At 48.7% G+C, this 14,649-nt stretch overlaps 1 protein-coding gene across 1 annotated transcript; it reads right to left on the bottom strand.

Annotated features, from left to right (window-relative positions):
* Positions 1 to 4,289: 4,289 nt before the first annotated feature.
* LOC123128022 (uncharacterized) lies at positions 4,290 to 10,811 on the bottom strand. The gene is made up of 7 exons (XM_044547921.1): positions 10,555 to 10,811; positions 9,907 to 10,005; positions 9,102 to 9,465; positions 5,888 to 6,022; positions 5,144 to 5,226; positions 4,893 to 4,998; positions 4,290 to 4,790 (listed from the first exon to the last, which is right to left on the bottom strand). Exons 1-7 carry the CDS (start codon positions 10,710 to 10,712, stop codon positions 4,683 to 4,685), a joined length of 1,053 nt encoding a protein of 350 aa, XP_044403856.1. The 5' UTR covers positions 10,713 to 10,811; the 3' UTR covers positions 4,290 to 4,682.
* Positions 10,812 to 14,649: the final 3,838 nt, after the last annotated feature.

The raw sequence follows: 14,649 nt of genomic DNA, 5'->3' as shown, positions 1-14,649 counted from the left end.
CCGACAGCAGCATCACCGCGTTGGGCGTGAGGTGATGCGGCTGGAGGTTGTAGAATTCGAGGAAGGCTCGGAGGAACCCGCTCGCCGGAAGGCCGAAGCCGCGCAGGCAGTGCGAGCGGAAGATCACCTGCTCGCCCTCCTCCGGTGCCGGCGAAATCTCCTTCTCCGGCGCTAGACGAACCCGAACGAAGTCCTCGCCGGGCAGGCGTCGCGTCTGGCGGAGGAACGCGACGTAGTCCTCATGGACGTTGGATCCATCCCACGAGCTTGACAGCGCCATGGGGCAGCGCGGCGAGAAGCAAGACGATGCGGCGACGGAACGAAACGACGGCGGAACGGTGCGGCAAAGAGCTGCTGCGGGGAAGAGAAGGAGAAGGAGGGCGAGAAGGGGCGGAGTGAGGGAGAGCGCGCGAGCCTCTACCGCTCCCCCTCCTCCTCCTACTTATAGACCGCGCGGCGGAGCCGAGGAGGCGTGGCGTGGGGGAACGTGGGCATCAACTACGCCCACTCCCCCACGTCCCGCGATTATTGTGCCTTGATGGCAGAATAAAACCGCCGCGGGAAGGCGAGCGGTCCATGTGGGCCGCGAAAGATCCACGCTCGGACCGAGACCTGCGAGTGGCGGGCCCGGGCCTGCGGCGGTGTCCCGTCGCGCGCGTGCGTTGGCAGGATTTCCTCGCCACGTGGCCCGCGTTCCCGCCTACGAGAAATGAAGCTTTTCCGAAGACGGCGCGCACAAGCAAAGCCGGCCCCTCAGGATAGGAAGCTGACCAAGCTTCTCGTCCCTTTATCAGCCTCGAAGCTCGCCCAGCTTCGGGGACTACTGTCGGAGTAAGTGACCACGGGTAGCCTAGCCGGCTCCCCCTGGCCTTTCTGAAAAAATTATGAGCCGATCCGGCTCTCAAGGATCCAAGACATGGGGCCGCCTTCCCCTGGGCGGCTATCTCCCAGGCCGGCTATTGGAAGGCGGCCCGACTTCAGCCCTCATGAAGAAAGCCGCGGGAGGGCCGGCTCCTAAAAGCCGGCTGCGAGAAGGCCGACTCCAAGGAGCCGGCTCCCATAAAGCGATCAAGACCGTACCCTTGAAGTCTGCATCTACCTAACGGCGATGTGACGGGGCGTGGCTACAGTGAAGCCTGCCACCCCCGAATCCCGGAGCGCGCCTGACACAGTGCGCCGTACGGGTGGCCATGACCCGTTCGGCGCAGCATTGTTGCCACGTTGACCCTGATGTCATCCACGACGGGCTACCAGTACAGCCCACGGGCGGTGGGCCCCTTTGGGCAGAGAGACACCCGAAGGCGGCCTGGCCTCCCCCAGTCGGCCCAAGACGGAGCCGGCTCTCTCCAGCCGGCTTGCCACCCCCTCGAAGGAGACGCCCTATTAAGGAGACAAGACGCGGTGAGGCTACAGTGGTCACCCGCCGGACGGCAGCACTGTAGCCACGCTTACCTCGGCGAAGCCCTCGTCACCAAGATTGAGCAACAGCAACCAGCCACCGACAAGGCCCTGGACAGTGGGGCCTGCCTGTCGACCAAGGGGCCGGCAGTCGATGGGACCCGCTAGCCAGCGGGCCCCAGCAGTCGGCGCAGAAGCCGGAGAGCGTAAACACAGACGGCTGGGCCCCGCGCCCAGCCGGATTACCGTTGTACCCCCGGGGGGTAGGCCTATATAAACCCCCCGGAACACCCATGCAAAGTGTTGATCCCTGCTAGTTTTAGACACCACGTAGGGAGGAGAAGAGAGCAAGCAGAGCCCTTCTTCCTCCTCTCGCCAAATAGCTCAAGGAGCACCGTGTCGCTACTTGTTCATCAAGTGATCATGCGGAGACCCCGCAGAGCAGCAGTAGGGGTGTTATCTTCACGGAGAGCCCCGAAGCTGGGTAAGATTCGCCGGCGTGCATGTCTTCGCCTCATCCCGTTTCCAGGCACCAGCGATGTTTTACTGGCTCCTACAATGATAAGCCACCCGTTGGCATATGTCGCACCTACCACCTGACAGCGGAGAAGAAGAGCAACGCTGTGTGGATAAGAGGGAGCTCTCTCGGTGTGGATTTTTGATGCTTTGCTTTCTTTTTTAATGGTTGTTGAACTGACCAGAAGCTGCTGGATCAACTATGTGTGCTACAAATTGCAAAAAAAAAAGTTCTAAATGAGCACCGGCTATATAATTTTTTTCTTCTGAATTTACTTCATGTTGTTTGTTGTTACTGTCATAGTTTAATGTTCATGCCTACCACATCTTATCATTATCAAATAAAATAATTAAAAGTGAGTGAAATATTGGAATTAAAAGTGCACTAATCCTGATCCCAACGAGGCCCGGTGATGTTGTCTAGGGAAGTGGCCATGTTGGCGTGAGGGGTGTCCTCCTACTACTGTAGACAACATGTCAACAAAAGAGCGCCAAGCATTATAAACTCTTTACCTTTCGGCCATCATATTTTTGAAGTGGCAAATTATAAATATGAATATAGTGATTGCCAGATATAGGAACTAATATATGATCTATTGAAGCGGTTACATGTATGCGAATGATGCGCAAGCCACTGATCTACCAGATCGATAAATGTTCAGATTTCTGTATTTATTTTTTACGCAGGGTTGTTGAATATCAACAACTTATTATACATAATCCAATTTCTTTTGAGCCGGTGAAGGAGTAGGTTTTATTAACAAAGAAGAAGATTACAAGCTTTTGAAATACAATGGGATCTTTTGGAATACAATGGGATCTTCGTAAAGTGGATTCTTATGAGTCTTACAACCAATTTGATTGGAAAATCTAATTATTTGACCATGACCTGCAACTCTTGAATAACACAAGGAGTCAGTCCCCTACGCCAAAGGGCCCCGCATCTTCTCTCTTCTTATTTTGATTGGGCCACAAGGATAAATAAATGTACAAAAATAAATTAGTGTTTTCTCTGTAACCTACGCTGTGAGTAACTTGAGCGCAGTTACATAACGGATGCTGCATTGGGCCTCTGCTGGGCCTGAAAAAAGTCACCAACTCAATAAGTTGGGTTCTTCCTATTATCACTAAATATTACCACCTCGCACCCTTAGAACCAAAACCACCAATTTATATATGTTTGTCTCAAAAAAAACAATTCATATATGTCTTGGAGTTACCTATTTCGACCAACTCAATGAGTCAGCTTGGGAATCAATAAGCAGAGGATGAGGATGATGACGTGAGAAGAAGCTAAAGTAAGGAAGGAATATGATGTCCTGTGTGGGCTAATTAAGTGGGAATCAATAAGCTGCATAATTATTGCAGGTTGCACGATGTGCATATTGAGATTCAATAAGTGGTGTGTTGACAAAATACTACATTCATGAATGCGAAGAAGCTCACTGCCAGGTATTAGAGGAGTTCTCCGAGGTAGAGGAGGATAGTAGGGCGAGACAAATGAAAATAAGTAGATGCATGGGATAGCTACCAATGTCTTTAGTTGCAACGCACGGACATTTGTGCTAGTATTAGACATGTTCGCCGCTTATATATAGCAAATATATCTAAAAAATAACTTACTGAACGCGGAGTAGTCACTGTCGTCGCCATCATCATCGTCGTCCTTCTCCTCCTTGACGCGGCCGTCCCTGGTGCACCCCTGCCCGGCGTCGCCATGGCGGACTGATGGCGGCACTGGGATGTTGGCCTCGAACAGGAGCCACAACTCCTGTTCGCGGAGCGAGCAACGGCCGAAGCCGTTGGCCGCCGCCTCGTCGCCGAGGAAACGTTCGGCCATCGCCGGGGCTGTCGTAGTGCTCGAAGGGCTCGAAGGCGGCACATGGGAGAGGGAGGGCTCGGCGGCGGCGCACGGGTGAAGGAGAGCTCGGCGGCTAGGGCTGGTGTGGCCAGAGGCGACGGAGGCCACCGGCTTTATATAGTCACGCCCGTGTGTATGCATGCACGGGAGGAGAGGGGTCGCCGCACCACCCCATGACGAATCAATGGCAAGGCTGACCGGCGGCAGCAGCCTTGGCATTGATTCCCGCAGGAACCAAGGCGATGAGGGCGACGAAGCGCCGGTCTCGCTGACTCGGCAGGCCCGCGGCTGCTTCGCGCCAAAACAACTCGCCCCGGCGTCCCTGGGCGCACCGGATTCGGCCTGGGTCCGGCTCCTCGGGATGCAACTGGGCCATTTTTTCGGCGTCGGCGCGAAAAAATCGTCTGAGAAGGCCTTTCTGGGGGCGCGGCTGGAGATGCTCTTAGCTTTTGGGAGGGTCCTTGCCTCCTTGGCCATGTCTACTGGAACCGCTTGTTTAACTTCAAACCCTGTAGGATGCAGAAAAATCAGTATTACGCCCAACTCAGAAACTTCGCAGTGGTTGCATCCGGAAATACCTAAGTTGCTAATTAGTACCACAGTACAGCAGTGCCGTTGCTTATGGAAGTCGTAGCAAGCTAGCCCGTTCTAGGCAAACAGTCTCAGCAAACTTGGTAAGGCAAGCCCTGCTTGCTCCCCCAGCATACTTATGAGCGTCAAACAATACGGCTGGCGTGATAGCACAATGCTGAATAAAGTCTCCACACACGTCTGCAATGTGCTCCTTCCTTTGCATGATGATGGGCTGCGCCCCCAAACATAAAACCTAGCCGGTCCCATTGTATCTTCTTCCTTCTGAACCTTAGCACTTCCTTGATTGATGGAAATGATAGAGAAAACCGGGTGGCTAGGCAGTTTCTGCATTGGAAGGCTCAGCTCCAACCTTCCACTTCTCAAATTCTGCAACACTCAACAGAAATGAGCTTGCGTTTCGATGCCCCCCACCTCCGAATTCCTGGAAACAGAATCAAACGCAATACTTAACAGCAGTCTTGACGCACACCCATTCGCAAGCTAAGGTAGTTCAACACTGGAGATCCATAAGCAGAAAAGGTACCTGGGAGATAGAAGTCGTGTCTTCTTGTCCCAAACTTCTCAGGCTGATTTTTAGCATCTCGTCGTTATTCAACTTGGGGACTTTATATACTACAGCGCCAATAGCTCTGAGAAAAATAGAGCGCAACTGGCATTATAAACTGAGACAACATGGTGCAGTGAAGTCGAAATTATATCTTAGATAATGAATAAGAAATAATGCAGAAGAGAGACCATGGGTTCAATAGACAAATTGGGGAATGTGAAACTTGCCTCAGATTGGAATTCCGACTCTTGTTAGCGAGCTGATTTCCGAGTTCGCTTCTCAGCATTGAAATAGCATCAGCATTGACAGCCTAAGGGACAACAGAACCAGTACTATTGATGATAATGAAGAAACAAAGACAGTAAAAAGCTTATCCTAAGTTAAGAGGACCAGACATTAGAATGTGTGTGGATAAACAAAATATCCACTGAAGGATTCCTGTTTAAATTTATCAGTTGATACAAAAAAAAAATTCTTGAAGGGCCAGAATCTGAAGGGGTTATCTGCAGAACCCTTCCTACCAGATGCACTTCCACATCACAAAGCTTTGGCAGATTGATTAGTACCATTTATCTTCAGCACAAGGGTAAGATGTGCTCAACAGTACGATCATAAGCCAAATAGACATCTCTAACAATACAGGAAACATATCATTTGGACGAAACACACTGCCAATCATAAAGGAGAATGTTGATATTCTACTATAAATCAAACTAACCACATCAATCAGGTAGAAAAATAGATTTTACCCGAGATAAATAATTACTAACAGATAATGGAAGTTAATGTTATGACAGTTGTGATTACGCAACAATAATTCCAGTGCGTCTTTATGTAGTACCACACTTTCAATCTTTCACATACATCACCATGGGATGTTGACATAACATGGAGAAAACTTATCGCATATAGAACAAAAGTTCACAGAGAATAATCAAGAAACAAACAGAGGATAGGGATATTTATTTTACCAGACAATTCCCAAACTGGCCACATCCTAGTGCAATTTCAAAGGACTTCTGCAAACAATCATCAATTAATGTTTGCTTCTGCGATAATGTTACTTGTCCCCGAGAAATGACTTGCTCGGGATCCAACTCCAGCAACTGCAATCAGACCAGCACAGTTTTACAGAAAGGTAATGGTAATAAGGTTTAGAAGTACAAAAGGAATATCAGTATCTAAGGTATGTCAGCTGATGTCAGTGCTTTCCGACATCTCTACAATAAAGGATGTAATCATCAAGCACTAGAAGTTAAATTATCAGTCAAGATTCAACTGGTCCGGCTCGGCCCGTTGGACGGTGGACCGCACCTTGCTTTTGTTACCATCTGGGTAACCGGACGGCCCTGAAAACCTTCAGGGTCCAACAGGCGCAAACCCCTTCGAACCTCGGGTCAAACCGCACCTAGCTCACCAGAATACTTCCACCGCGTGATGGGTGGAGCATGGAGCAAGGCACGCCGCTGGCCACCGGAATAAACTCGTCGGAGAGGGCCGCTCACCCCTGCCGACTGCCGTCTTCTCCATGATCTGCCTCTCCTTTTCCCGGTCAGTCTCTGGGCTCCCCACCGCCAGAGCAGGTTAGCCGTCAGTCGCCGGGACTCCGCGATGCGCGGGGGTGCTCGCAGCTGGGGAGTGCCTCCACGGAGTAGATTAGAAAAACCAGTTTCAAGCAAGATCTGATACCCTTGACGGACTCCCAGGAATGAGAGAGCAAGTACAAGGACAATCTTATTTTCTAAGTCCCCATGTACAGCATCAATTAAACCTCCTACCAGTTTCTTTGTCATCTTCTTCTCCTGGTGTATAGAACCAGCCAACAAGTTGAACTGCAGCCATAGCCGAGCAAACAACAGCAGCATGTACTAGCTAGGGGCAGACCTACGAACCTAAAGGTGCCCCATTATCCTGAGAGACGAGGTGCGGGCCGAACCTTTAACCTAAATTATCCTAATAGGTTCAGAGATGGTAACAACAGCAGCAGCGTTCTCTAAGTTTTATCACACTATGTTGGGTCGACACAGTGCAGCCCAACTACCCAAACCAGGTTCCATGGATGGAGCACGTCGCTCGCCCATGGCCAATGCACTCGCACTGCGCAAGCCTGCTTCCTTCTGTTGTAATCCTCCCATTGTATACTCACGTATAAATACCTTGTCAGTAATGAATATAGGTACACGATGATTTACACTATTAATCTTGCTATCTGACAACCTCTTCCACTCTTCCGCCATGTCCAGCGACCCCAATGCTCGCAACCTCAGCGGCAGCTGCCAAAGTTCCTCCAGTCATGGCTTTCCCTGCTGCTCCCATGATGAATATGTTGGCCTCTCTCGGTGACGCCTTCACATCGAGCATGACAGCATCGCTTCCTCTCACTGCATCTGTCACCAACTCCGACGTGCGTGCCAGCCCTAGCAAGCCGTCCATGCACCACATCAACATGACCTACTACATCGACTTCAAGCTCAATCTATCAGCAAACAACTACTCCAAGTGGTGTCGACTCATGTACTTCGTCCTCTCCAAATACAATGTGTAGAACCACGTCCAAGTGGAGATGGATCCACAGCAAGAGAGCGCCGAGTGGCGCCATGATGACATCACCATTGTCCTCTGGTTCTACACCACCATCTCCGACAAGCTCTTTGACGTCGTCAAGTGGCCTCTCCATCGCCGCCTACTGCCGGCGGCTGAAGTCCCTCGCCGCCGTAGACAAAGCCGCGTTGGACAAAACCCTATGCTACAGATGATCCATGGGCTCAACCGACGTTTCCAGGTGATGGACACTGTGCTCCCTATGCACATCCCTTTCTCAACCTTCATGCGAGTTCTCTCATGTCTTCTGCTTGAAGATATCACACTCATTTAGTGTGAACGTGGCGAGAGCTCCTGCCGTTATCATGGAGGAGCTCTCTACGCGTTCACACTCGATAAGAATGATGTTAATCTCTTCAAGCACACGCGAGTCTCACCTGCACAAAGGTCGGGAAAGGGATCTGCATAAGGAGCACCATGACCATCCCTGGAAACGTTGGTTGCGTTCTCAGATCATCTGCAGCGTGAGGGTTTGTCCAACACGGGTTCGTCGGCATCGGCAACGGACTTTAGTCGGCGACTGTAGGGGACGATTAGAGGTCGCCCTGGACAGTGGCGCAAAACTCCGAATTGAGATGGATAGCACGCCATGGCTGGTTGTCGCAGAAGAAGGTGTGAAGTTGATATCACATGCGGTACGTTGTGTTGTGTGGAGACATGACAACGTCAAATAGCTCGTGGGAGATGGTGGCGTAGAACTAGAGAACAACGGTGATGTCGTGATGGCGCCACTCAACGCTCTCTATCCGTGTACAGTATCTGGAGAAGACGGGGTACATGGCTTGACGGTACTTGGAGTGGTTGTTCACCACCGGATCAAGCTTGAAGTTGATGTAGTAGATGATGTTGATGTGGTGTATGGATGGTGGGGGCATGCTAGGGCCAATGCGCAGGTCTGAGCTGGTGACTCCCTTGGCGAGAGGAAGGGGCGCCGTCATGCCCGATGTGAAGGCGTCACCAAGAGAGGCCAGCAGGTTCACCATGGGAGCAGCAGGGGAAGTATTGATTGGAGGAACTTCAGCAATTGTGGCCATAATGTCAGCAAAAAGTCACTGAGGTTGCTATCAATCACTGGACATGATGAAAGAGTGGAAGAGGTTGTAAGCTCTAATACCAAGAAGTGTACTCACCGTGTACCTATATTCATCAAACAAGGTATTATACATGAGTATCCAACCGGAGGATTTCAACAAAAGGAGGTATGTGTGCTACGTGCACGCAGAGCATGGCGTGACGTGAGCACGCTGGCGTGGGCGATCGGTGTGCTCCATCCATGTCGCCCGGTTCAATAGTTGGGCTGCACTGTGTCTATTCGTCCAACAACCCTCATGCACTAAAAGATAAATTATCAGGAAACAACACCATTTCTAAGTTTGATCAAGGTATGATGCTAAGTTGTGAATGAGTGTTCAAGCAATTATTTCACTAAACAGCAACCTGAAGTGGTTATCATATAACTAAAATAACAAAGACCAATATTCAATGCAATATAGAGTGATAAAAGATGGTGAACATCCATGTTCAAGTGAAAGGAGGAAGTGCTACTGCAGAAAACCATACTACTACTAACAAGTAAATCATCACCTGATCAAATAACTTCCCATTTGAATTGACATTAAATTCAATGTTCAGATCTTTGAGGCCACTGCTGAAGGCCTTGCTATTCGGAATAGTCCATCTCCACAGATCTCCATCCTCAATAAACTTGAAAAGCTTGTGCACCATTTCAAGCTTGTTTTCAGGTAGATATTTCATTTCAGTTACAGAATTACCACTTCCATGATTCCGTGAAGTACTAGCTTCTGTTAATAACTTGTTCCTAAAGTAGTCGAATGCAATTGTTGCTCCACTGCGTTGCATGTCAATCACCTTATTCACGTTTTCTCCAAGTGTGGCACTCCCACACAGACTTTCCATGGCAGTCTTATGATGGTCTAAGATTGTTACACTGAAAAGGGTAAAACGATGTAAGTGTCCCCAAGTGACATTCTCCCAACTGAAAACATGGTAATAAATCAAGGTTGTGTGCATCAATCGATGAAGAGGCCAGGGGCATGCCTCCTTTTTGAAAAGAAAAAGAGTGACAATCTCACACAACTTTCGGGAGAAGCCTTATGATGGTCCAAGATTGTTACAGTGGAAAAGATAAACAACTATAAGTACCCTAGTATTACCAAGAAAATATTATAGTGCACAGCTTCACAGTTCCACAATATTCAAAATATTGAAGGCCACAGTGTGTTACAAACATTTGAGAATGCCCTGCTAGTGTGCATAAATTTAGGAAGAATCACATCCAAATGAATCTAAGATTAACCACACGGTTCACATCAAACAATGTAAATAATGCAACATAAAGGGAAACGGTCAGAGATGAATCTTTACAGACCTCTGAACTTTCGGGGCTATATCAGCAACAAAACCAGGAGGCCCTACGAAGTCAAGAAGGTAAACGTCTTCGATTTCATCAAACGGAAGACCATCGCTCCTGCAAAAGGAAACCCATAAGATCAAGGTTATAACAGGAGAAACACAATATCGTCGTTTTTCTTTTAAGGTACAAGATCATCGCTTTCGGTCTGCTCTGCCAAGGCTTGCATAGCATGACAACAAACACTAATGAGTTCTGCGTGATATTTTCGACCATTCCAATCAGCCACGACTAATGATGTATTGAAATTTAAAGGAAGATACTCCATCCAGTTCAGACTATGCCCAACTTTGTCTCAAGATAATATGACTCCAGAGCATGGGTCCTTCTTATGTGAAATATAATTTCTAACTTGAGATGATTTTTTTGGTCGGGATACAGATTGCACAAAAAATTGGCATGCATCTAGCTTAAACGACCTAACGACGCCAGGATTTGCCAAAGTGAAACTACACCTGAACACTGCAAAGGTAACGCCGTAACGCCCTATCAAATCTTACTAACACTGACTGTCAAAGTGAGCACCTGAAAAGAGCGTGAACCGTACAGATTTGATATCGTGCATTGATCTTATGGTAGGTCAGGTCTGAAGTTCGGAAAGACTACCTGATGGGGTCATAGACGGTGTTGGGGAAGAAGCGGACGGGGAGGGCGGCGGCGGAGAAGTAGAGGTGGGCGGCGAGCGCGGCGAATGCGCCGTCCGGGCACGGGTAGTGGTACAGCACGGCCGATACCTTCCGCGCGGAACCGGCGGCGCCGGCCATATGTATTGCGGCGCCGAGACGGGAAAAGCGGCGCGGCTGGGGCGGCGCGGCGGGCGGTTGAGTGGGTTTCCTGGTTTCGTGGTTTTGGCAACGACGAAAATAACGTAGCTCCAGTAAATAAATCTTTCCGTAAAGTCATTTTACGGGATGACCGTCTAATTTGGAGAATTTTTCTAAAAGCATCTCTAACAGACCCGTATAATTTTGCCCGTGTTTTTTTGCCGGTTTTACGGGACGGTCAAAAAATCCGACTCAACCAGGTCCGGTAAAAACGGCCCAGCCCATAAAGATTCCGCGATTCCGGTATATATGCCGGCTCCGCAACGATTTAGGGTTCCCATCCTTCTTTTCCACATCCATCTTCAGTGACCGCTGTGTTACTTTCATTCCGGCATCAAATCGAGCGACTTTCGGCGTCGTTTTTCGGCGAGGTTAGGCACCCGAGGCGAGAGGAGATATCGTGCGCGAGATCCGGGAGGGGTGGCCGAGGGGGGCTCGGCGATGACCCACCCCGCAAGTGCCGCCACGACGCGGTGGCCGGTAGCTCCTCCCTCCGCCCGCTACTGGAGGAATGGCGGAAGGAGCAGACGTGCATCTGTGGCGCCCGCTCCCGCAGCGCTGGCGCACGGGCGTGGAGAAATTTCAACCGGCTCGACTGCATATTCTCCCCCACGCTCAAGCGTCTCCGAGCGGCGGAGAATGTGTGGTTCGAGGCCAAGGTGGTCGCCGCCGTCGAAGATGAAGCTCCAGGCGCGCACATCCTGGTGTTGTTCGAGGAGTACAAGCTCGCACAAGTCCTCTCCAACACCCTCATGTACCACCACCTCCATGGCAACCCGCCTCGTGACGACAAAGATGACGGCGATGAGTAGATCTAATATGCTAATATGCACCCTGTTTAAGTATGAACTATTTAATTTCCATTCGTATTAAGTATGAATCCTGGTATGCTATGTTTGAACTATGGTGATCTAGTTTAAGCGTGAATTGCAAGTTGAATATGCATTATCGATATGAAGGATCTATTCTGACTAAGCATTCAACGTCCAGCAAAAATTGTTTCGGGATACCGTAAATGAGTTTTGCGAGATTGCCGGTTGCGGGATCGGCTAGAGATGCTCTAACATCTATTTTTCTTCATTCCCTTAAAACTTTTTTATAAATATTATTTTGGTATTGTTTTTTTTTGAAAAAAAAAGGCAAAACCTTCGGCCTCTGCATCAATCGATGCATGCAGCCATCTTATTAAAAATAGAGTAGCAAAGTCTTAGGGTCACAAGAGACCCATAATCATAGTGCAAAACGAAATAAAACATAAAAAGGATGCCACATCCGGCGATACAGAGCAGACTACGATGCTTGTACACCTAGCCTATTATCAACTCGTCATCCAAATCTGCTGAAGATAGCCCGTGCTACCGTCTCCCAACAGTTGCATCCAATTACCAAAAGCACCCTGGAGTCCACGTGAGTGAGTAATGACCACGTACGGATTTCTGGTATTCCATATCACCCAAAGTAGTGCACATATCCTTATCCGAATATGTTTCCTTGTATGTAAGTCCACTCCATTGAGCCGCGTCACAAATAACGTGTTTATACTCGTTGGGGGATGGACGTTAAAAGCTATACGAATTGAGCGCCATAATAGTTTTGCAAGTGGACACTCGAGAAATAGGTGTTTAATCGTTTCATTGTGATCACAAAAACAACATCTGAAGTTACCGATCCAACTTCTTTTTAGCAAGTTATCTTTGGTCAATAAGACTCCTTTGTGAACGAACCACATGAAAATCTTAATTCGGAGCGGAAATTTAATCTTTCAAGTGTATAATGACCTAGGCAGTGGCCCGGAATCAATTAAGTCCAGATACATAGATTTCACTGAAAATATCCCATTCGCAACTAACTTCCAGTGAATCGTATCCTCATGGTCAGTTGAACTTCCATCAACCCGCGGACAAGATGCAGCCACTCGTTTCAACGTTCCCCCACTAGGGATCTCCTAATTTGGATATTAAGCGGTACCGAATTTAATATTATGGCGACATAATCTTCCTTTCGTTGCACAATATTATAAAGTGATGGATATTGTAGAGCCAGAGGCACCTCCCCTAGCCATGTATCCTCCCAGAATCTAGTAGTGATCCCTTTACCTACAGTGAACTTCACCCGTTGGAAGAAGGTGACCTTTGAACTCATTAACCCTTTCCAAAAAGGTGAGTCTATAGGTCTAGCTGTAACTTGGGCCAAAGTCTTAGTGCGTAAGTACTTATTCCGCAATATTTGTACCCACATACCCTCGGTCTCCATCGATAGCCTGTATAGCCATTTACTAAGCAAGCATATGTTCTTTACCTCTAAGTTCTCGATCCCTAGCCCACCTTGGACCTTTGGTCTGCAGATAATATCCCATCGGGCCAATTGGTATTTCTTCTTAGCCTCATCACTTTTCCAAAAGAAGTGCTACCTGCGTTGGTTTTCCCCAAAGAGGAAGGGATGATGCAGCAAAGTAGCGTAAGTATTTTCCTCAGTTTTTGAGAACCAAGGTATCAATCCAGTAGGAGGCTACACGCGAGTCCCTCGTACCTGCACAAAACAAATAAATCCTCGCAATCAACGCAAATAGGGTTGTCAATCCCTATAGGGCCACCTACGAGAGTGAGATCTGATAGATATGATAAGATAAGATTTTTGGTATTTTTATGATAAAGATGCAAAGTAAAATAAAAGCAAAGTAAATAGAAAAGTAAATAACTAAGTAGTAGGAGATTGATATGATAAAGATAGACACAGGGGCCATAGGTTTCACTAGTGGCTTCTCTCGAGAGCATAAGTATTCTACAGTGGGTGAACAAATTACTGTTGAGAAATTGACAGAATTGAGCATAGTTATGAGAATATCTAGGTATGATCATGTATATAGGCATCATGTCCGAGACAAGTAGACCGACTCCTGTCTGCATCTACTACTATTACTCCACTCATCGACCGCTATCCAGCATGCATCTAGAGTATTAAGTTAAATACAGAGTAACGCCTTAAGCAAGATGACATGATGTAGAGGAATAGACTCATGCAATATGAAGAAAACCCCATCTTGTTATCCTCGATGGCAAAAATACAATACGTGCCTGTTGGGGAACGTAGTAATTTCAAAAAAATTCCTACGCACACGCAAGATCATGGTGATGCATAGCAACGAGAGGGGAGAGTGTTGTCTACGTACCCTCGTAGACCGGCAACGGAAGTGTTGACACAATGTAGAGGAAGTAGTCGTACGTCTTCCCGATCCGACCGATCGAAATACCGAACGTACGACACCTTCGAGTTCTGCACACGTTCAACTCGATGACGTCCCTCGAGTTCCGATCCAGCAAAACGTTGAGGGAGAGTTTCGTCAGCACGACGGCGTGATGACGGTGATGATGTTCTACCGACGCAGGGCTTCACCTAAGCACCGCTACGATATGACCGAGGTGGAATATGGTGGAAGGGGGCACCGCACACGGCTAAGGAACGATCATGAGGATCAACTTGTGTGTCATGGGGTGCCCCTTGCCTCAGTATATAAAGGAGGGAGAGGGGGAGGTGCGGCCGGCCCTATGGGTGCGCTTGGAGGAGTCCTACTCCAATCGGGAGTAGGACTCCCCCCTCTTGCCTTGTTGGAAAAGGAAGGAGGAAGGGAGAAAGAGGAAAGCCCCCCCCCCCCTTCCTTGTCCTATTCGGACTAGGGGGGAGGGGGCGCGCGGCCTGCCCTGGCCGGCCCTCCTCTTCTCCCTTATGGCCCATGTAGGCCCAATAACCCCCGGGGGATTCCGGTAACCCTCCGGTACTCCGATAAAATCCCGATTTCACCTGGAACGTTTCCGATATCCAAATATAGGCTTCCAATATATCAATCTTTATGTCTCGACCATTTCAAGACTCCTCGTCA

The sequence above is a fragment of the Triticum aestivum genome, chromosome 6A, assembly GCF_018294505.1.
Source record: "Triticum aestivum cultivar Chinese Spring chromosome 6A, IWGSC CS RefSeq v2.1, whole genome shotgun sequence".
NCBI lineage: Eukaryota > Viridiplantae > Streptophyta > Magnoliopsida > Poales > Poaceae > Triticum > Triticum aestivum.
This window is presented reverse-complemented; position numbering and strand designations above follow the sequence as displayed.